Here is a 24,562-nt window from a genome sequence, read left to right on the forward strand (position 1 = left end):
TAGCAGGTCTCTATCGCTAGCTAGCTATATCTCTTCAGTTTCGGCGAATGATCCTTTTACGACGTCCAAACAAAGTTGTCCTGTGGCTGTTGTATTTTGGAGATTGCGAGGAGGATATCTTCTGATGTGATCAGGTTTGGTTAGGTGATTGATTGAAGTACTATGTACATGTAGGTAGGGAGTGAAAAGCAGAACGTCTGGGTAACCGTATGATTCAACGTTATGATTCAACAATAGGATTCTGTAACAATGCTCCCTTATTCCTATCTAAACCCTTTATCTAGGAGTTTTGTGTATGTTTGTCAGTTGGCATTTAACTGGTGATTGAGCCTCATATTCACCCCTTCTCTCCCGTAGAAACCTGCTTACCTCCGTAGAAACACACTCCTCTAAACATGCAGAAGCACGTGTGTGTGGCGGGGGGATATGTATTTGGGAGATGTATGTTTGTGCATTCTTGAGTGACACAGCGTATGTGAAGGGCAGGAGGAATGTGTGCCAGAATGCACACACGTGTGTGTGTGTGTGTGTGTTAGTGCTGAGCGATTAGTGCTTTTTGAGGTCGGTTCGCTTTCGGTTAGATTATAAAAAGAATAATCACAGTTTTCGATTTCGGTTTGAATGCTGTAACAACACAGAATCAAACTATTAATAAAGTCCCATGATGGTAGTGTTTGCCCATTACTGCTTATCACTTATTAACCATCATTTATTCACTTTACTTTACTTTACTTTAATAAAATATTTTAGTTGTTTTGTATATTACATTTGTTACATTTGATGACTTTATTATTTCATTCCAAGTCATCATCTCATCTCTATAGAGCTGCTGCCTATGCTGTCTGACAAAAGCACTATTTTAGTAGTTCTTCACAAAGTAAATAAGGCATACTTCTATGACTGCTGAATGCCAACTATCAATCACTTATCTTAGATCATGCATGTTCAGGTAGAGATACCTTGCGAAGCAACAGCTGCTCTCTATATCCCCTCATGATTGCACATTCTTCTGTCTCTTTTGTAGCAGGCGTAAAAGAAACACAGACCGGACAAGTAGATGCCCAATGGATTATGGTCATTGTAGTTAATTACCACATTTTATGCGCTAAACTGTGTAGAATATTGGCCTGTTGGAAACTACAACTCCCTACTACATTGCATAGTTCAGGCTGGATCTGATTCATCTCCAGAGAAACTCACAGGGAAAAATAAACAAAATGGAATTCAAATAATTGAACCAACGTTTGTCAATTTTGTTGTTTAAAAACAGAAAAATTACCTAAATTAGAGCCATTTGCTTTCCAAATTATGTTTTCCCGCAATTTCATTTTTTTATATTGTGATACGCCTGGTAGGGCCTCTCAACTCTTCACTGACAGTTGCAACTCAACAATCATCTATTTGGTATTTGCCGACTGTAGATGATGCGATTTAAAACAATCCACAACTTTGTTTTTTTAAGGCCAGGGTAAGCTAATGATCCTCTGTGGCCAAATCATGCTTGAGTAGCCTATTTTGAAAGATGTTATTTATTTCTGTATAGACAGTAGGCTAATTAGGCTATATAATTTTTGGCAATTTAATTCAGTTTACTTAGGGAAAGCTTCCCCTAGCCTTATGGACGCACCGCCTATGTCAATCTATTATCCCCCATAGCAGAAAAGTTTACCTATTCTATTGGTCAGCTTGTCGAGAAAGAAATAGCCCAAACAGACTCTGGGACAGTTGTGGGAAGATAGATCCCAAATTCACACAACACAGTAGGCTTTGGCTACATCATATTTGTATATTTTTTTAAAGAAATGGATCAGATGTAACCGATCAGAACGTTTACCTTAAAATGTTGATCAACTTTTATTTCTTAGCGTTATTAGCGCAGCAATGTACACAAGGCAGTAGGCTACGCGTGAATGTGCGGACAATGAAAGAAAGTTGAAAACCAGTAGAAAACAGACAGGCTTCTGGTTTCAGTGGCATACTCTATGGAAGTCTGTATCAAATAATTGGGTAAAACATGCCTCATAATATGTATTAAAACGTTCAAGTTTCAAACAATTAAGTAGCTATATGTTTTTAAATGCATACTGCCTCCAGCTCATTGCAAAGTGGTGTGTGATGCGCTGATGAAGCCTGCCTTCCGTTGCCAATGCATTTGAATGGGAAGTGCTCTTCAATTACCAGTTGAGGAATAATTAGTAGCTTTTTTTAGTCGTGGCCCAAAAACGATTTCTAACACATGATTGCATTTAGAATTGTTACGCAATGATTGGGCTTATAAAAGCACTGTCTGACAGATTTTCTGCTCAAAGGCTCTATATCTGTATCGTGTTATAAATAAGATACATAATGAATACTGGACACATGACATAATTTAATTCCAGTAAATTATGCAAATTAACCCGTTGACTGATAAGCTTGACGGGTAAAATGTATTTACATCAGCTGGTATTTTGGCCGGTGCCAATTTAATTTCTATTTTTTTAACGGCCAAAAGCCGGCTATTACCGGCTAACGGAAATCCTGGTGCTATAGTATGTTGTGAGAGGACATATGACGAGGTGCTGAGACTCTGGCCACTGGGGGTGGAGCTGACCAGACAGGAAGTGGTGATATTAGCCGGTGGTGTCGGAAGGCAGAATATCATGTCACACCAGAAAACGCCCTCTACTACAGTACACCCACAGGTGTTTCCTGTGGCCTGGCTGGCACGGAGCCCTCTGACCGACCCTTCACTAACACACAGATTAACGTTCAAATACCCACGCACCCTCTCTCTCTCACACACACACACACATCCTTCCTGTGTCCCCCTGCTACCCTGCCAGGTAGTGTTCAGTAGGTCTACAGACCTGTCTTTGTGACTGGAGAAGGCAGTGGAAATTCTCAGTAACCCACAGGCAACACACACACACACACACACACACACACACACACTCTTCCAGCAGGCTGAGGTGCGGCCCCTTACTGATGGAGCTGATGTAAGGAGAGAGAGACCCTGACTCATGACAGTAACTACTGAGACTACTAGAATAGTTCTCTAACGGAGTTCAAGTTCAACTCGGCTATAATGTCAAGTCAGAACAAAGTTTCTCTTTTCTTTCTGCTGAGTAAGTTCTGTTCCTTTTCTTCCTGGTCCCGGGGCTGCTGGGAGCTGGGCTGGAGAGGAGGATGATGGATATTTAAACAGAGCGCTGCACTTCCTCCTCTGCCCAGTGCGTGCGTGTTGATGTGGACCTATGGGGACTAATTGCTCTTCTATCTCTACCCTGTTTCCGCCTCCAAGGTTTTTAGGGTGATTAGTGAAACAAGATTTTAGCTAGTGATGAACAGCCTTTTTTTACTGCTGTGGTGTGTGGGCTTTGCCAACTCACTTACACAGTCACTCAAACTGGTTCTGCAGTAGCTCAGTGATTTTCCATTGAAATCAGCCAAGCTCTGGGTAGGTTAAACTCCAGTAGTACAATGCGTGTGAGTTATAGGAGTCTCCAGTCATCACTTCACACTCCGCATGTTCTCACTGTGGCCTGCCAGGCGCGGCAACACCTAACCCAGGCCTAACACTGTGGCCTGCCAGGCGCGGCAACACCTAACCCAGGCCTAACACTGTGGCCTGCCAGGCACGGCAACACCTAACCCAGGCCTAACACTGTGGCCTGCCAGGCGCGGCAACACCTAACCCAGGCCTAACACTGTGGCCTGCCAGGCACGGCAACACCTAACCCAGGCCTAACACTGTGGCCTGCCAGGCGCGGCCTAGTGACAGATGTAGAGTCTCTCCCACATTGTAGAATGACACACTCTCTTGCTCTTTCTCTCTCTCTCACACACACACACGCAGCCTACATTGTGTTCCACTGACCTACATTGCCCACTCAGACCTCACGCTTCAGGTTCCATTAGTGTGTAGCCTATGTGTTCTCTCCCAGTAGTTAGCACTAGGCTAGCCTGCTGATGCTAATCTGCTGACTAAGGTACAATAATGTTTCTTTTAAGATGTTCTGACTAGGGTAATGTTAATAATAATCATCATTATGTTTGTCCTAATGCTGTTGTTATGTTTCTGTTAGATGGTACAGCTGATGAAGGTTAGCCTAGCGTCCTGCTGGCCTCATCTGACACTGTTGAACAGTAGCCTACACTAGAATGGTCTGGCTCAAACAACTGGGGAAAGTCTGGGGAAGCCTTATCCTAGAATCTACATGCGCTAGCCAAGTCCTCCGACTATCAATAACTGTCTGTGACAACAATAGTCTCAACAACAGTAGTCAGCCGAAGACTTAGCCAAGGAAGCTAGGAAGTGGTGGATGCGATGCTGTCTAAAATTGGTTGCCACGGAATGTGAATGCAAGGTGCAACATTCTCCAATCTCCATGCAAACATAGGGCCTATCAAAATAGGCAACTAGATTTTATTCACATAAAGATTTTTAAAAAAACATGGTGAAAGGTGCAACACTCCATATAGGTCTAAACACTCTACATTTGATGATTTGAATTTGGATGAGGATCAAAAACGTAGTGGTGTTTCAGTCAACCATAACACCATCAGACAAGTCTCCCCTCTTCCCCTCCCCCCTGGACCCTGACTCACCCCAGAGAGAGAGCCCAGGGAGGGAGACGGGGAGGGAGGGAAGAGGTCCACATCACTTCCACCCCTCTGCTTCTTGTATAGCGGTGACTTCACCAGCAGGCCTCAGTTAGCCCAAATGTGGCTCTGCTGTTCTGCTGTGGCTAAATATAGTATATAGTGCCTCTGACTGAAAGTCCAACCCTTCTAATAATGATGCTAAAGGCTAAAGTTGATTACAGTTATAATCAGTGGAGAGGGAGGGGGAGGGGGGGAGAAAGTTGCCAATAGATGCAGATGTGCATGCCGTCACAAACACACTCCCCAATAAACGTTAGTATAGAGACTGATGTAGGACCCTAGAAAATCAGCGTTACGGAAAACCTGGACGGAATCACGGAATCCAGACATTAAAACGGAATTCAACAATGTATTGAACTTAGTAGAAAATGCATTAATTGGGCCAAGTTAAAGGTGCAATATGCAGAAATCTCTCTGCCATTTCCTGGTTGCTAAAATTCAAATAGTTCGCCTAATTTCAGTTTGTGACAAAACAGGCAAGTATAGTGTAGAGAATCATTGTACCAAATGCTGTGAAATATATTTTCAATAATAGCTGGTGTACAAACCCGAAAGTAAAAGATGCAAAAAAGAAACTTAAGCACGGGAAGCGTAGAAAAAGTGCCCACAAAACAGATCTGCTGCTTCTTAGACTGGCTTTCAATGACAATGACAGATCTATAACTCACATTTCTATGTGAATTTGGTCAGGTCGCCCAAAATGTTACGTATTGCAGCATGAGCAAAATGCATCAGTGATTCGTATTTTCCCGCAACTTTCTGAAAGTGCTCAGGAATGCCTGTCTGTGTGTGTTGTGTGGCGCAGGTATGTCTTGTCTACACGCTGTGTAGCCCTTAGCGATAATGCTAACGCGATAATGCTAATGATAACCATCTGCTGGTAGATGGAAAGGCTTTCCCAAAAACTTTTTTAGTAGCCTATGCCTACCTGGCAGAATATCATGATTATTTGCATCAATCCAGTGGCCATTTGTTTAGCAACAATCACGAGTGCTACAGAAACACCGCTAGCCTAACGGTCTCTGGCTGGCGCTCAGTTCAATTAAAGGGAACTACACCCAAAATTCAAAATGTATTACATTTTTCATATACCTTAAAAGCGGTCTCCTGATGTGGTTTAAACATTGTTGTGGCAAAAACCTGAACGGAAACTTGGAAAAACAAAAGCGGAGAAAACGGAATTTGGGAAAATACTAAACGGAATCAGTCAAAAAATTTAATAGATTTTATACAGATAAAATCCTACAGATGGGTGTGTCCTGGCTGTATGGGCACTGCAGGCCTGCTCAGACGACATGGGCTGGACTGACTCAGGGGCAGGACTATGTTATCATGTAGTCAGATATAGGACTAGGACATGTTATCATGTAGTCAGATATAGGACTAGGACATGTTATCATGTAGTCAGATATAGGACTAGGACATGTTATCCTGTAGTCAGATATAGGACTAGGACATGTTATCCTGTAGTCAGATATAGGACTAGGACATGTTATCCTGTAGTCAGATATAGGACTAGGTCATGTTATCCTGTAGTCAGATATAGGACTAGGACATGTTATCCTGTAGTCAGATATAGGACTAGGACATGTTATCCTGTAGTCAGATATAGAACTAGGACATGTTATCCTATGGGTACAGCCAGAGGTGTGACTGTGCGTATGTATGGGAGGACAGATTGAGAGGCGTTTGTTCTGATTAAGGTGCCTGACTGAGTCCATCTGTCCGTCTGTGTGGATGTCCTCTCCTCCATCATACCACTTCCTGCTGCTGTTGCTCCAGAGCAGGGTGTTACTAGTTACTGAGCCTTCCCTGGAACAGAACAGACAGACAGAGAGGGAGAGAGAGCAGGGTAACCTTCTTTCCTCCTGACTAAATAAGGACCCACACACCTGTGTGTGTTAGGGCTGACCTTCTGGCCTAGTGGCAAAGTGCCCACTGCTTCTGGGCCTGGCCCCTCTCCCCCAGTGTATTGTGGGTCAGTGTTGATGAGCAAGGGCAGACTGCACTTGGAGTTAGTTTCATCTGATCCTTCTGCCTGTCATTGGCTCTCTCTGATAGCTGAAAGCACAGAGACATTCCACATTATGTCCTCTGCCATGTTTTTGTGTTGACACATTTATTTCTGTCCCGTAAAGACTTCCACTGTTGTAAGCTTGTGGTGGTTGTTTGTTGAAATCCCTGCTGTTGTCTGACTCTGTCTGTCAGCCTGAGGACCTCAGTCAGGGTTGTGGTACGATGAGTCTTAGGAATAGGAGCTAGTCACGTGAGATATTGATGTTTTGCTGAAGTAGAGTGTGTCTGTGTGAGTGTGTCTGTGTGTGTTTGTGTGCCCACTTGCACCAAGGTGACCAAGGATGTGTGCCAACCCCCCATACACACACACACACACGCACACACACATCCTGGTTACCCCCTGTAGTTTCCATGGAAACATATAGCCCCTGCTGCCAACCACCTCTGCCTACCTACCGGAACAGAGCCATCACCTCGACCTATCACAATCCTGAGCCAGGCAGCATATGTACAAAATAACCAATCAGATCGCAGTGCTGAGCCAAGCAGCCTGCGCTACCTACAAAAGTCACATGGCTGTGAATAATTCAGGAAAAGGGAAAACACAAGTGGTTACTTATTTAGACACACACCTCTATCTCTCTCACACACACTGGTATGTGGATACTTATTTAGTCAGGAGGAAAGTAGGTTACCCTGCTCTCGCTCTCTCTCTCTGTCTGAGGCAGGTATTTAGATAGGAAGGGAGGGAGGGAGGGAAGGAGAGAGAGAGGAGGGGAGGAGAGAGGAGGGGAGAGGAGGAGAGATGTGGAGGGGAGGAGAGATGCAGGGAAGGAGAGAGGAGGGGAGAGATGCAGGGAAGGAGAGAGATGCAGGGAAGGAGAGAGGAGGGGAGAGATGCAGGGAAGGAGAGCGAGAGAGAGAGAGACTGGTGTTTTGCGGCTACTATTTAATGAAGCTGCCAGTTGAGGACCTGTGAGGCGTCTGTTTCTCAAACTAGACACTCTAATGTATTTGTCCTCTTGCTCAGTTGTGCACCGGGGCCTCCCACTCCTCTTTGTATTCTGGTTAGAGCCAGTTTGTGCTGTTCTGTGAAGGGAGTAGTACACCGCGTTGTACGAGATCTTCAGTATCTTGGAAAGTTCTCGCATGGAATACCCTTCATTTCTCAGAACAAGAATAGACTGACGAGTTTCAGAAGAAAGTTCTTTGTTTATGGCCATTTTGAGCCTGTAATCGAACCCACAATTGCTGATGCTCCAGATACTCAACTAGTCTCAAGAAGGCCAGTTTTATTACTTCTTTAATCAGAACAACAGTTTTCAGCTGTGCTAACATAATTGCAAAAGGGTTTTCTAATGATCAAATAGCCTTTTAAAATGATAAACTTAGATTAGCAAACACAACGTGCCATTGGAACACAGGACTGATGGTTGCTGATAATGGGCCTCTGTACGCCTATGTAGATATTCCATTAATAAGCAGCCGTTTCCAGCTACAATAGCCATTTACAACATTAACAATGTCTAAACTGTATTTCTGATCAATTTGATGTTATTTTAATGGACAAATTTTTTTATTTCGAAAACAAGGACATTTCTAAGTGACCCCAAACTTTTGAACGGTAGTGTGTGTGTGTGTGTATGTATGTATGTATGTATGTATGTATATATATATATATATATATATATATGTATGTTTCTTACACATAGATTCAAATATTGATATAATAGCGTCCAATAATAATATCCCATCACTTTTATGTGTGTATACATTTTAAGTTTCTCTTCCAACATGGATGAAGTAGGATCATCTAGTAGGCTAATATTTGCAACATTTGTTGTAAGCCAGGCAGCGTCTGCATTGTTTAGCCTAGCCATTGATGTTGGCAGACACAGCTTTAGGGCGTCGCCCTGATCCGTCTCACTTCAGCCCCTCGTGGGCGGAAAGGGGGATTTGGGACTGTGAAGGCGGAGGGAGGAAATTAGATGGAGAGAGGAGGTGGGGCAGAGGGGAGAGTTGAGGACAGGGGGAGCGTTGAGGACGGGGGAGAGAGAGGAGGTGGGGGAGAGTTGAGGACAGGAGAGAGGAGGTGGGGGAGTGTTGAGGATGTGGGAATGGTAGAGGGGAGAGGAGGCGTGGTGGCAGAGGAGATTGAGTTTAGGCGTGAAGAGAGGATGGGGAAGAGGGCAAATCTGGTGGCGTCTTGCATTGCTGCTCAGATGTGTGATAGGGGTGAGTCTGCTCAGAGGGGTGAGTCTGCTCAGAGGGGTGAGTCTGCTCAGGGGGGAGAGGGGACGAGGGGTAGTGTTTGTGTGTCACTGGTCTCCCCCATTGTTGCTTGGCGGCAGAAGGAGAAGTATTATAGTGGTAGTGCAGCTCACAGGAAGCTGGCCCTCTCACGCGCTCTCTCACTCCAACACTGCCACTTCCTGTTGCACAGGGCCGAGACGGGGCTGAGACGGGGCCTAGAGAGGTTCAGAAAGAAAGAGAGGGAAGGGGGAGAACGAGTGAAAAAGAAAAAAAGTATTGGGGAGGCGCTTTAGTATCGGTCTGACATAGTTCCCTGTCTTTCTTTTATCCTTCTACTGGCCTTGTCATTCTCTCTCTCTCTCTCTCTCTCTCTCTCTCTCTCTCTCTCTCTGTCTCTCACTCACTCACTCACTCACTCACTCACTCACTCACTAGGCAGGCCCAGAAAGTAATCCAGGAGTGAGACTATGTTAGTGGAAATTGATCGACAGATAACATAATCACTTTACTTAGTTACTGAGAGCTCCTTAAAACCTCTGACGTTCATCCTTTCCTATTTCTCCCCCTCGCTCCTTCAATCCCTCTCTGTCTCTCTCTCTCTGGTCTCTGCTTTGTTTCCGTTTGCTCTAGTACTGTGTCCTCCAATGGGCTTCTCCATTGTGTGTGTGCTTGCGTCCTGTTCATGTGTGCACAACTTTTACGTAACCACGGAAGAGAGAGCAATTAAAAAATGGTGTCCTGGCGTGGAAGGAGCAAAGGAAATAAACGTTTTCTTTCTTATGACTCCACCGACAACGGTCAGATTTTTAAAAAGCAGTTTGATTTGGAACCCGATGAGAGAGTACTCTCCTTTTATTTTACAGACAAATAGTTTGTTTATATAGACATAATGCCATAACTGTCTGACTCAGGGTTCATATGCAACACAATATGGTCGGATAGATTTTTCATTTTCTGTGACCAAAATAATTCAACTTTTACAAGCCATGCAGCTCTGTGCCCCAGTGGGGGGAATATTTGGCCTAAAGCCGGGTATTTTGGGCCCAGGCAGATTTAATGTTGAAAGTGTTTTTCTAACGACCCTGCATTGCATGACTGCAGTTATGAGAGCTGACATCCAAAGATAAATTAAATTGGAACTGAACTAAGCCACTCCAATACATCTTTCTCAGAATTCTGCATTGGAGTTGTAGGCCCAAATGGCACCCTATTCCCATAGGGCTCTGGTCAAAAATAGTGCACTATATAGGATGTCATTTAGGACGTAGACTATATGTGGTTAGATGGGTGAGATTGTAAAGTGCCAGGAACCTCCAGCACCACCCCCCTCTCGCCTTGTGATCCAGCCCAGTGGAGAGCTCCCTTGGCAGGCTGTGAAAACAGGCCTGTGTGCCCTCTGTTCCACAGAGCTCCATGGCAACTGCAACTCATCAGAGGGTAGCTCCCTGGTCCCACACTGCTGCAGTACAACCCCTCCTCACCCTGTCCTACCCTGAGCTTATGGACTGGACTACCGCCTGGCCCGCCTCGACACACACACATCACTGGCTTGGGGCCACTGGACAGACAGCAGCATGATCATAATGAACAGCCAGACAAAAGTCCTCGTTTGCTCCGTGTCTTTCAGACAGGGTGAACAGAACACACACACACACACACACAGCATCTAGTCTCCCTCGGTACCTGATTTACTCACATCTATTGCTCACAATTGTTTCCAGCACACAGGCTCAATTCTGATTGACTGAGAGCGTGCTGCTTGCACCAGTAACCATGTTGACTGAATACTAAGTCCTAACTCTAAACCTGCAGGTGACATGAAGGTGCTAACATGGAATGGTCCATTTCTAGCACACTGTGTTTCCTCATGCATAGTGCAATGTGGCGTGGGTGGATGTGTGAGTGTGTGTGTGCATGAAAATGTATATATGTGTTTTTGTGTCTGAGCATCTGTGTGTGTGAGTGTATGTGATTGTGTGTGTAAGAGCGCAAACTTTGTGTGTGTTGTGATGTTTGCTGTCTGACCCCTGACCCTTCTGCTCCTCCGCAGAACAGAATCAGTACTGTACTGATGAAAATGTAATCCACTTGAGACCAGAATAGATATAATGTTATTACTGTATGCCTGAGAGAGCAGAGCACTGCACGGTTCTCCTCTCCAGCAAGAAGGCCTGAGATAAACACATACTGTAGTCTTCAAGGACAGAGACAAGACCTGGTAAAGACATTATCCACCTCTCTCTCTCCCTCTTTTTCTCTCTTTCTTTCTCTCCGTCGCTTTCTCTCACTCTCTCTCTCTCTCGCTCTCTCTCTCTCTCTCTCTCTCTCTCTCTCTCTCTCTCTCAATTTAAGGGCTTTATTGGCATGGGAAACGTATGTTAACATTGCCAAAGCAAGTGAAGTAGATAGTAAACAAAAGTGAAATAAACAATAAATATTAACAGTAAACATTACACTCAGAAGTTCCAAAAGAATAAAGACATTTCAAATGTCATATTATGTCTATATACAGTGTTGTAACAATGTGCAAATAGTTAAAGTACAAATGGGAAAATAAATAAACATAAATATGGGTTGTATTTACAATGGTGTTTGTTCTTCACTCGTTGCCCTTTTCTTGTGGCAACAGGTCACAAATCTTGCTGCTGTGAGGGCACACTGTGGTATTTCACCCAGTAGATAAGGGAGTTTATCAAAATTGGGTTTGTTTTGGAATTCTTTGTGGATCTGTGTAATCTGAGGGAAATATGTGTCTCTAATATGGTCATACATTTGGCAGGAGGTTAGGAAGTGCAGCTCAGTTTCCACCTCATTTTGTGGGCAGTGTGCACATAGCCTGTCTTCTCTTGAGAGCCAGGTCTGCCTACGGCGGCCTTTCTCAATAGCAAGGCTATGCTCACTGAGTCTGTACATAATCAAAGCTTTCCTTAAGTTTGGGTCAGTCACAGTGGTCAGGTATTCTGCCACTGTGTACTCTCTGTTTAGGGCCAAATAGCATTTTAGTTTGCTCAGTTTTTTTGTTAATTCTTTCCAATGTGTCAAGTAATTCTCTTTTTGTTTTCTCATGATTTGGCTGGGTCTAATTGTGTTGCTGTCCTGGGGCTCTGTGGGGTCTGTTTGTGTTTGTGAACAGAGCCCCAGGACCAGCTTACTCCAAGTTCATCTCTCTAGGTGATGGCTTTGTTATGGAAGGTTTGGGAATCGCTTCCTTTTAAGTGGTTATAGAATTTAACGACTCTCTTCTGGTTTTGGTAATTAGCGGGTATCGGCCTAATTCTGCTCTGCATGAATTATTTGGTGTTTTTCGTTGTACACTGAGGATATTTTTTCAGAATTCTGCATGCAGAGTCTCAATTTGGTGTGTGTCCCATTTTGTGAATTCTTGGTTGGTGAGCGGACCCCAGACCTCACAACCATGAAGGGCAATGGGTTCTATAACTGATTAAAGTATTTTTTGCCAGATCCTAATTGGTATGTCAAATTTTATGTTCCTTTTGATGGCATAGAAGGCCCTTCTTGCCTTGTCTCTCAGATCGTTCACAGCTTTGTGGAAGTTACCTGTGGCACCGATGTTTAGGCCGAGGTATGTATAGTTTTTTGTGTGCTCTAGGGCAACAGTGTCTAGATGGAATTTGTATTTGTGGTCCTGGCAACTGGACTTTTTTTGGAACACCATTATTATTGTCTTACTGAGATTTACTGTCAGGGCCCAGGTCTCTCTCTCTCTCTCTCAAGCTGCTTTATTGGCATGAAAAACATTGCGTCAATATTGCCAAAGCAACAATGTATACAATATACATTGTAATAAAATAATAAAGAATAATAATATAAAATGGTAGTAAATAATAATAATAATAAAAAAAATAACAACAATAAAATGGTAACAGTAAATAGTAGAAATATAATCAATATAAAAGGCTAAACATGGAAAATTAAACTATAACTAACTTATAACTAACTGTCATCCTCACCATTACATCACTACTACCACTACCATCATTAAACTGCTATCATTACCATCACCCCTACTACCCGTACCACTACTATTTAGAACAATAATCACAACAATAATAATAATAATAACAATAATAATAGTAGTAAGTTACTGCTTACTATGCAGATCTCTCTCTCTCTCTCTCCCTCCCTTTCTCTTTCTCTCTCTCTTCCCTTCTGTCTCTCTCTCTCTCTCTCTCTCTCTCTCTCTCTCTCTCTCTCTCTCTCTCTCTCTCTCTCTCTCTCTCTCTCTCTCTCTCTCTCTCTCTCTCTCTCTCTCTCTCTCTCTCTCTCTCTCTCTCTCTCTTCCCTTCTGTCTCTCTCTCTCTCTCTCTCTCTCTCTCTCTCTCTCTCTCTCTCTCTCTCTCTCTCTCTTCCCTTCTGTCTCTCTCTCTCTCTCTCTCTCTCTCTCTCTCTCTCTCATTTTGGAGAGGGTACAGAGATTACTAATTGTTTCTAATCTTGGTAAAGACACCATGGCTTTAGTTTTTGTAGTTTTCATCAATTTAAATCTGATCAAAAAACCTATTTATGCTCATGTTCATTCAATATTAGGGATATCAACACGCTATCCCCATGTGTTCCAATGCAAACCAGGCTTAATAGGAGCATACTGGGGCTTATTGGAACAACAGTCATTTATGGTGAAGAACACAGAATAGCAAAGTCTACTCATAAAATATTTGGAAACCAATTGTTTTGAGTACAAATATACACAATCGACTACAATATTATGCAAAGTTAGTATTGATCATATTGAACAACATTGCTTTATTGCCATTTACGTTCTGTACAGAGGCAGTGCTTTTTATTCTACTGTACCCTTTAAGCCCACCTGAGATAAATGTACAATTTACTCAAATGTAATCTGTATAACAATGCAAGTTTCATTTAACAGTAGAATTAAACAAAATGCATTTAAAAATGTAAGTTGTGAATGCCTGAAATCTATTATCATGTTGTAGTTCATCAAGTTATGTTGCGACTGTGTGGCTGTGACATGCAGGCAGGACTGTTAGCATAAAAAACCCATTTCAATTGGCAAGAAAAACATGAATGCCCATGAAATATGCTATCATGTACATATCAGTAAATTAATCTCTTAAAGTAACCCATAAAGTATGATCACTTATCTGAGACGGTACAAAAAATATGGGAAAAATGTGTTTTTCTGAGGGTCGCCTCAATACAAGTCCAGCAGACACACAACTCACAGCATGAAACTACCAGGACCAGCAGACACACTGCTCACAGCATGAAACTACCAGGACCAGCAGACACACTGCTCACAGCATGAAACTACCAGGACCAGCAGACACACCGCTCACAGCATGAAACTACCAGGACCAGCAGACACACTGCTCACAGCATGAAACTACCAGGACCAGTAGACACACCGCTCACAGCATGAAACTACCAGGACCAGCACACACATGTCGCTCACAGCATGAAACTACCAGGACCAGCAGACACACTGCTCACAGCATGAAACTTCCCATAACTACCAGGACCAGCAGACACACTGCTCACAGCATGAAACTACCAGGACCAGCAGACACACTGCTCACAGCATGAAACTACCAGGACCAGTAGACACACCGCTCACAGCATGAAACTACCCAGAACTACTAGGACCAGCAGACACACTGCTCACAGCATGAAACTACCCAGAACTACTAGGACCAGCAGACACACTGCTCACAGCATGAAACTACCCAGAACTACTAGGACCAGCAGACACACCGCTCACAGCATGAAACTAACAGGACCAGCACACACATGTCGCTCACAGCATGAAACTACCAGGACCAGCAGACACACTGCTCACAGCATGAAACTTCCCATAACTACCAGGACCAGCAGACACACTGCTCACAGCATGAAACTACCAGGACCAGCAGACACACCGCTCACAGCATGAAGCCAAACCACAAATCATAAATGGCGAAACGCAAAACATACAATAGTCCCATCCCCACCCTAACCCCTGATTTGGAGGACCTCAAACATTTCTACTGTACATTTGTGTATATACGTAACTATTCCAACACTCATCAATTCCACCCTTCAGACAGCCACAGATCAACCCATCTTTCCCAGTAAAGCATCATTCTACCATGTTCTCTTGCCAATCACCCCTCCAGTCTCACTAGGGACTTGAACCTCCCCATCTGCAACATTTCTGCCCAAATTGCCCCCAAAATAAACATTTTACCCAAGAGCACAATATTTCCTATTGACTGACTTCAAATCCCCAACAATATAGTTTGCAGGTCCAACTGCACCCTGATATTATGGCATAACAACCATTCCTGGACCTGACTCCAAAAACAAGCCCCCGATGGACAGTACCAAAAGAGATGCTCTATTGATTCTGTTTCCGCATGACAAAGTCTAGGTACGCTTACCCTAACGCTTGAGGTGGGGCGTTGCTATTCAGATACAAAAGGGCTTGGTAGGTGGACTTAAAACTTCAACTTGGCTGGAGCCATGGCTGGACCACAAGGCCCACACCCAACCACTCCACCACCCAAACCCATTCCCACTACAACACCCACACCCACACCCAACCACTCCAACACCCAAACCCATTCCCACTACAACACCCACACCCACACCCAACCACTCCAACACCCACACCCACTACAACACCAGATGACCACGACAGTAGTCACTGTAGCTGTTGAGTTTGTAGGCCACAGCTAGGGTAGCGTGTTCTTTTTATAAAGAGGGAAAAAGAGAGGGAGGCTGAAGTTTCACACGATCCCCCAAAACCCGGCTACCGCACGCCCACGTTGCTTTATCTCAGTTTGAGAAGAGGGGGAGGGAGAGGGGGGAGGGATGTAGAGGGAGAGGGGGCGGGGGGGTGTAGAGGGAGAGGGTGGAGAGAGGGAGAGGGATGGGGGGGGGATGGGGGGAGGGAGGGGGAGGGATGGATGGAGAGAGAGAGAGAGGGAGGGAGGGAGATTGGCTCTTATAGTTGAGAACTACAGTGAAGTAGCATCCTCTCTGTTCCCAGCATCCTCTGTTACCAGCATCCTCTCTGTTACCAGCATCCTCTCTGTTACTAGGCCGCTCCTTCAAGTGCAGCCTCAGCAGCAGTGCATGTATTGGAAAAATGGCCGCTAATTATTAGACCATTTGCTTCAATGTCTTTTATTTTGATTAATGTCACTAGTAATTACATCTTGAGAAGCTTCCATCAACACCCTCTTAAGCTTAGTTCCTAATTAGGGTGTGTGTGTGGCGTTTCTAGCGAGTGTGTAGTGTCTATGTATGAGTGTGCACGCTTGCAGAAACTACTTTTTATCCCTAGAGCTAATGTGCTGAAGCAGCATCTCATTACTGTTCTGTCCCTGAGGAATATGTGGCCTGCTAGAGTGGAGCTGAACGACACACTGTCACTGTAATTAATACTGGGGCAGCTGGGCCTCAGAGCGGGGCTGGGCCTCAGAGCGGGGCTGGGCCTCAGAGCGGGGCTGGGCCTCAGAGCGGGGCTGGGCCTCAGAGCGGAGCTGGAAGCTGGAGGGCAGAGTTGAATTAAGGGCCTCAGCTTGGAGATCAAGGGTGCTGTCGTGAGAGTTTGGAAGTTCCCAATGAAGCCAGAGATGGAGCTGTGTGAGAAGCTCCATAGGAAGCACTAAGGGGCGAGGTAGCGTCGTGGAGCTGCACGAGGGGGACTAGGGCATTCCTAAACTGTTAGCTACTGGATAGTGTCTAGGTGGGCTGGTCTCTGCAGGGCTATTAGGGGGGCTGGAGAGGGTCGTGGGTAGTCAAATAGGATCTCTTCAAGATCCTTAACCTCATGGGTGGGCGCCGATACGATCTCTGGGAGGCGTTCTTATGACACTGCTGAAATATGACTGGATTGTACAACGTCCCTCTAACGTTTCTCTTGACCATCAATCACTGATGCTATCCCACACTATACACCCCCCACCCCCCCCCCCCCCCCATACGGATGTGTCCCAAACGGTACCCTATTCCCTTTAGAGGACTCTGGTCAAAAGTAGTGCACTAAAGGGAAATAGGGTGCCATTTGGTATGCTCTTTGGTAGGCTCTCTATAGGAGGTAGACAGAAAAACACAGAAGTCGTATTAAAGCAGACATCGTCATAATAACAATTTCTCTCTTGTTGTTTTTTTCTCCCTGCAGAGATTACGAAGATTATCGACCAAATACAGGACAGAGAAGATCTACCCCACCGTCGTTGGGGAAAAGGAAGAGAATGTGAAAAAGAACCGCTATAAAGACATCCTGCCGTGTATGTAATCGTGTGTGTGTGTGGCCTCTCTAATGGCTTTTAGAGCCAGGGGGATAGATGGATATTACTGGAGAGAATCCCATTAATGCTACAGGCCTGAGGGCAGAGAGAGCAGGGCTCTGAGTGGACTGGAAAAATCAACTCTGGCCACAGCCCCTCACAACACACACACACACACACACACACACATCCTCTTGGCCTTTCTACCCGACAACATAGCATCCACACACACACACACACACACACACACACAACACACACACACACACACACACACACACACATCCTCTTGGCCTTTCTACCCGACAACATAGCATCCACACACACACACACACACACACACACACACACACACACACACACACACACACAATCTTCTCTGTCCCACCCCCCTCTTCTCTACTAGAACAACATGGCATCATGGAGGCCATTTTACAGGATACTAACATCTGTCATCTGAAGCCCCCCTGCCTCTTAATTCAGAACATCATACCTCCAATGATGGGATGGATGGAGGCTACAGATGGAACAGTTAAATATAGAGGGTTTATACGGTATTATTGTTATACAATGCTGGAAACATTTTACATGATTTATTTGTTCTGTTTACCAGCCACATCCTTTCAATCTTTATTCCCTCTAATCTGTCGCTCTTTCTCTCTCACTCACTTTCTCTCTCACTCACTTTCTCTCTCTCTCACTCACTTTCTCTCTCTCTCTCTCTCTCTCTCTCTCTCTCTCTCTCTCTCTCTCTCTCTCTCTCTCTCTCTCTCTCTCTCTCTCTCTCCTTCTCTCTCTTTCTTTCTCTCTCTCCTTCTCTCTCTTTCTTTCTCTCTCTCCTATCACTCTCTGTTCTCTCTCTCTCTCTCTCTAACACGTATCCTCTTCTCTCCCACAGTTGACCACACGAGGGTAAAGCTGACTTTAAAAACAACCAATCAGGATGCAGATTACATCAATGCCAGCTTCATCAAGGTACAGTTGGCTTTCTACACACCTCAGACCCGTGACTGCATGATGTGTGTGACCTCACCCATCTGCCATCCCACGGCTTACACAGCCTTTTTCCGCTCAGTTGTGTGTGTGTGTGTGTGTGTGTGTGTGTGTGTGTGTGTGTGTGTGTGTGTGTGTGTGTGTGTGTGTGTGTGTGTGTGTGTGTGTGTGTGTGTGTGTGTGTGTGTGTGTGTGTGTGTGTGTGTGTGTGTGTGTGTGTGTGTGTGTGTGTGTGTGTGTGTGTGTGGGAGGGACGGAAGCGGATGTGCGGAGATAAGCTTACAGGTCCACAAACATGGCAGCAGCACGTCTTCAGTTTCACCCTGATTGTCTGTCCAGTCAGCGGTCAACACTTTAAATAGACCAGAAGGAATGATGAGGGATAGAGAATGTTAACACGTAGCTATTGGACACCTAGTCCACAACATGTTGTTTTGTTTAGTAGCTAGAGGCGACAGAGGGTCTTCCAGGTGATAGTCATGTGGAGTGTAGCAAAGCAACCTGCACACTGTGTGGAAGCTAATGACTCTCAGCTGGGTCACACAAGGTGATCAATTACACCCTACCAACAGGCTGGCCTGACTAAACGTGTCTGAGTGTGTTTTCCTTCTTCCTCCTCTCCCTCCTCCACTTCCTCCCTCCTCCTCTCCCTCCGTCCCTCCTCCTCCTCCATCCTCCTCTTCCCCCCTCCTCCTCCACCTCCTCTTCCTCACTCCTCCTCTTCCTCCCTCCTCCTCCTCTCCCTCTCCTCCTCTGCTTGTCCTCTCACTAAACTAACTGTGTGTTAGTTCATCCATCCCTCTAATATTAGTTGTTTTGTGTTACCAGGGAATGGATGGTCCAGAGGCTTACATCGCTACCCAGGGTCCTCTACCCAACACTGTCATGGACTTCTGGAGAATGAACTGGGAGTACAGTGTAGCCGTGAGTCACTCACACACTGAGACACACACACTGTTTCTGACACTGCTCTTTGAGACTGTAATTCCTAGGAAGTACTGTTTGTTTTGGGTGTTAATGTGTTTATAATAGCATATCCTGTGTGTCAGGTTTATTAGCATGGGATGGTACAGAATACACTTATTGGAATGTAAATGTTTTCTAGCGTGATGTAAATTGAAAACCTTTCCGTTTCCGATGTTGCAGGTCATCGTAATGGCATGTCGAGAATTCGAGATGGGAAGGGTAAGTGGTTTGATCCTTAAGACATCATCCGTATGGTATTATGCTATAGTAATATGAAAGAAACCACTTTCACTATTGATTTCACACGAAGAGCCCTTCAGTGTGTAGAGTAAGATATTTATGTTGATAATGCTGAAGTGTTTTCATATTTCCCTCTTTCATATGTTTGATAGAGATAGAGAGAGTTTCATATGTTATTTTGTGGAGAATGTGGTTCAGGTTTTGAAACTGACAGAAAGCCTCTGAAATGCTAACGTGTATTTTTCCTATTTTCCTTTTAGAAAAAGTGTGAGCGGTACTTTCCCCTGTTTGGCGATGAGCCCATGTCTTTTGGCCCATTCAGAATCTCCTGTGTAAGACACACACACACACACACACACACACACACACACACACACACACACACCTCCATTCTATTTACTGAGCTGTAGCTACCTCATCCTCCAGCTATGCAGAGCCTCATATTAAAGGGAAGAGCTATTTTAAAGTGCCCTCTTTAGCTACAGAGCTCTACAGTGATGGACCTGTTCTCCAGAGACTGTGGAGCTCCATGCTCTGGGGTTAGTGTGCTGTCCAGTATGGAAGAGCTAAGTGGGAACTACAGTGGCTGTGTTATTACATTTGGAGTATGCAGTATTCATGTGAAGGGAGTGCATACATTTGATACACACACACACACACACACACACACACACAGAGCCCAGTAAGCAGTACTCAGTGTAACAGGCAAACAGAGGGCCAGACAGGACTGTATATAAAGAGGCAGACCGTGGCCTTTGACCAACTGAAGGCACTCAGTGTTCTCTGTGTCCCAAGCCAATACACACAGTCAGAAGTAGCTGCTGTAGAAAGGCTCATTGTAACAAGTAGAGTAGGGACTTAGTCTGTTGTTATTCAACAATAAAACATTTCAACTGATCACATGTTTTCTGAAGCGTTGCTTTTTGAAACTGATGAGGCCTATAATATTGTACACCGTACAGTTAGGCTCATTCCTCTATTTCTGCTGACAGGAATCAGAACAGCCTAGAACCGACTATTTCATCAGGACCCTGACAGTGGAGCATGAAAATGTGAGTAGTTCTCTTCTCTTCCCCACAGACAGATAGACAATAGGCTTTCAGTTTCATCATGCACAAGACATCAATCTGCTCTTTCTGGAAACCATATCCTCTTTCTCCCCCTTTCTCTCTCTCTCCCTTCCTCTTTCTATCACTTCTCACTTCTGTCTCTCTTTCTCTCTCTCTCTCTCTCTCTCCTCTCTCCCTCTCCACCATCCCTCCCTCTCTCTCTCGCTCCCTCCTCCCTCTCCCTTCCCTCTCCCCCCTCCCTCCCTACAGGAGACAAGGAGGATAACCCAGTTCCATTACATCAACTGGCCAGACCATGACGTCCCCTCATCCTTTGACTCCATCTTGGATATGATTGGTCTGATGAGAGAGTACCAGGAGCATGATGACGTACCCATCTGTATACACTGCAGGTACACACACACACACACACACACACACACACACATCCCAGGCCCAGCTGCGGAGGTCTGTGGGGGTCGCTCTCCAAACGACCAGCTCAGCTCTTTGATTTCTGCTCCTCCATTAATGAACGTCAACGAGTCCCTTCAGGCCCCTCATTATCAGCATCATAAGGCTGATTGGAGCCACATGTCTGTCCCTCTGTTCCTCTCTACTGGCCCTGGGGATTCACTGCTCACTACCGTGGGAGAATGGAGGGGAGCCGGAGACGGGGATGTTGGGGGCCGGGGGGGATTTTTTTCATAGGCTGTTAAGTGTGTGAACATATAACGTAGCTTAGAATATACACACTGTGAATGTTAGCTCCTGGTGTAAAGCCACCAAGCCTAATGGAAGCTGTGAGATGTAGTCTGTGTCTCTAGGCTGTTTCTTTCTGATTGTTGTTGTTTGTTGACAGTGCTGGCTGTGGGAGGACAGGAGCCATCTGTGCTATAGACTACACGTGGAACCTACTAAAGGCTGGGGTACGTACAGTATGAAACGCACACACACACACACACTCAACGTATTGCCTTTGCTGTTTCCAGGAGCATAGATAGACCACTGAGTGTATTGTTCTTGTTGGTTTGTAGAAGATTCCAGAAGACTTCAACGTGTTCCGGCTGATTCAGGAGATGAGAACACAGAGGCATTCTGCTGTTCAGACCAAGGTAATGTGACATTCTGCTGTTCAGACCAAGGTAATGTGACATTCTGCTGTTCAGACCAAGGTAATGTGACATTCTGCTGTTCAGACCAAGGTAATGTGACATTCTGCTGTTCAGACCAAGGTAATGTGACATTCTGCTGTTCAGACCAAGGTAATGTGACATTCTGCTGGTCAGACCAAGGTAATGTGACATTCTGCTGTTCAGACCAAGGTAATGTGACATTCTGCTGGTCAGACCAAGGTAATGTGACATTCTGCTGTTCAGACCAAGGTAATGTGACATTCTGCTGGTCAGACCAAGGTAATGTGGCATTCTGCTGTTCAGACCAAGGTAATGTGACATTCTGCTGTTCAGACCAAGGTAATGTGACATTCTGCTGTTCAGACCAAGGTAATGTGACATTATGCTGTTCAGACCAAGGTAATGTGACATTCTGCTGTTCAGACCAAGGTAATGTGACATTCTGCTGTTCAGACCAAGGTAATGTGACATTCTGCTGGTCAGACCAAGGTAATGTGACATTCTGCTGTTCAGACCAAGGTAATGTGACATTCTGCTGTTCAGACCAAGGTAATGTGACATTCTGCTGGTCAGACCAAGGTAATGTGGCATTCTGCTGTTCAGACCAAGGTAATGTGCCTGTGATCAAAATGACCACTGAAGTCTTTGTCTACAGTGTGTCAATCTGCATTTGGCTGTGTCTGGGTCTCATGGTTTTAATATGAATACGAGTGCTGTCTCCATAGTGTTGTGTGTTGCTGTAAAGGCCTAGCCGGTATTCGGTAGAAGGGAAACATGGTTTTAATATGAATACGAGTGCTGTCTCCATAGTGTTGTGTGTTGCTGTAAAGGCCTAGCCGGTATTCGGTAGAAGGGAAACATGGTTTTAATATGAATACGAGTGCTGTCTCCATAGTGTTCTGTGCTGCTGTAGAGTCCTAGCCGGTATTCGGTAGAAGGGAAACATGGTTTTAATATGAATACGAGTGCTGTCTCCATAGTGTTGTGTGTTGCTGTAAAGGCCTAGCCGGTATTCGGTAGAAGGGAAACATGGTTTTAATATGAATACGAGTGCTGTCTCCATAGTGTTGTGTGTTGCTGTAAAGGCCTAGCCGGTATTCGGTAGAAGGGAAACATGGTTTTAATATGAATACGAGTGCTGTCTCCATAGTGTTCTGTGCTGCTGTAGAGGCCTAGCCGGTATTCGGTAGAAGGGAAAACAACCTGTGCTTACCACGCTGGCTCACAGCAAAAAACGGGACATTTTTCAAACGCAATTTTCTTGTCTGCTTGTTTTAGTCAAATACAGAACTACATTGAAGGAAAGGACAAACGTGTCTAAAGATGACTTTTCAACATTGCCTTCTCCCGAGCGCTCTCACTACTTAGAGAAACATAATATTGTCGGGCTTCCCTCATGCCTCTCTTCATGACAGTGCTAGCAGCCACAATGTAGTGAGTGGAGTTACAAACGGACTGTACTAAACAAGTGAAATGTCTTACCTGTGATGAAATGTTTTCCACACACATAGATACGTGTAGTGTACTCGGACACCGTGTCCCCACATTTCCCACTCTCCCACGCCGAATAGCCTGAAGCCACAGGAACTGGAGGTGGGGATTTTTGACCTGGTTACATGAACAACACAGCAGCTTTTTGGCATGTTTTGCTTTCTCTTTATAACAACACATCTAAGTCGAAGTTGGCTCTTTTACAATAGAGGTCAATAGGAAGGAGTTGGTTTTCCCCAATTTGTGGGCGTGGTCGAGGGTAATATCGACGGAGTATCTGGGCCTTTTAAAATGAATACAAGTGTTGTGTTCACAGTGTTGTGTTCACAGTGTTGTGTGTTGCCTCACTGTCCTCTTTCTGTCTCTCTCCCCCGTTCCCCTCCCTATCTCTCTCTCTCCCTCCCTCCCCCCTCCCTCCCCCTCTCTCTCTCTCCCCCCTACAGGAGCAGTATGAGTTGGTTCACAGAGCCATCTCTCAGCTCTTTGAGAAACAGCTGCAGCTCCTGGAGGGCCCCACCAACTCAGAGATCCATGGTGGCATGGTGAGAACTACCACACACAACACTACCGCACGCAACACTACCGCACACAACACTACCGCACGCAACACTACCGCACACAACACTACCGCACGCAACACTACCGCACGCAACACTACCACACGCAACACTACCGCACACAACACTACCGCACGCAACACTACCGCACACAACACTACCGCACACAACACTACCACACGCAACACTACCACACGCAACACTACCGCACGCAACACTACCGCACACAACACTACCGCACGCAACACTACCGCACGCAACACTACCGCACGCAACACTACCGCACGCAACACTACCGCACGCAACACTACCACACGCAACACTACCTCACGCAACACTACCACACGCAACACTACCACACGCAACACTACCACACGCAACACTACAGCTCCTGGCAAGCCCCATTAACTCAGAGCCCCACGATGCCATGTGAGCATTTCTTTACACACCATTAGCCTTTTCTACATTACCACACACCCTTACATTACAGCACCACCACATATAACATGACATTACAGCACCACCACATATAACATGACATTACAGCACCACCACATATAACATGACATTACAGCACCACCACATATAACATGACATTACAGCACCACCACATATAACATGACATTACAGCACCACCACATATAACATGACATTACAGCACCACCACATATAACATGACATTACAGCACCACCACATATAACATGACATTACAGCACCACCACATATAACATGACATTACAGCACCACCACATATAACATGACATTACAGCACCACCACATATAACATGACATTACAGCACCACCACATATAACATGACATTACAGCACCACCACATATAACATGACATTACAGCACCACCACATATAACATGACATTACAGCACCACCACATATAACATGACATTACAGCACCACCACATATAACATGACATTACAGCACCACCACATATAACATGAC

The 24,562-nt window shown here is 45.1% G+C and overlaps 1 protein-coding gene across 3 annotated transcripts in view; it reads left to right on the top strand.

Moving 5' to 3' along the window:
* The window catches only part of LOC121568096 (tyrosine-protein phosphatase non-receptor type 12), a 67,786-nt gene that overhangs the window by 19,321 nt on the left and 23,903 nt on the right, over positions 1–24,562 (top strand). For all 3 annotated transcript variants that reach the window (XM_045220919.1, XM_045220921.1, XM_045220920.1), the window contains exons 2-11: positions 17,066–17,174; positions 18,073–18,149; positions 18,996–19,091; positions 19,314–19,352; positions 19,634–19,705; positions 20,366–20,425; positions 20,693–20,835; positions 21,282–21,348; positions 21,457–21,534; positions 23,490–23,588. In XM_045220919.1, coding sequence (XP_045076854.1) covers positions 17,066–17,174; positions 18,073–18,149; positions 18,996–19,091; positions 19,314–19,352; positions 19,634–19,705; positions 20,366–20,425; positions 20,693–20,835; positions 21,282–21,348; positions 21,457–21,534; positions 23,490–23,588 — 840 coding nt within the window. The remainder of the gene's footprint in view (positions 1–17,065; positions 17,175–18,072; positions 18,150–18,995; positions 19,092–19,313; positions 19,353–19,633; positions 19,706–20,365; positions 20,426–20,692; positions 20,836–21,281; positions 21,349–21,456; positions 21,535–23,489; positions 23,589–24,562) is intronic.

The sequence above is a fragment of the Coregonus clupeaformis genome, chromosome 6, assembly GCF_020615455.1.
Source record: "Coregonus clupeaformis isolate EN_2021a chromosome 6, ASM2061545v1, whole genome shotgun sequence".
Classification (NCBI taxonomy): domain Eukaryota; kingdom Metazoa; phylum Chordata; class Actinopteri; order Salmoniformes; family Salmonidae; genus Coregonus; species Coregonus clupeaformis.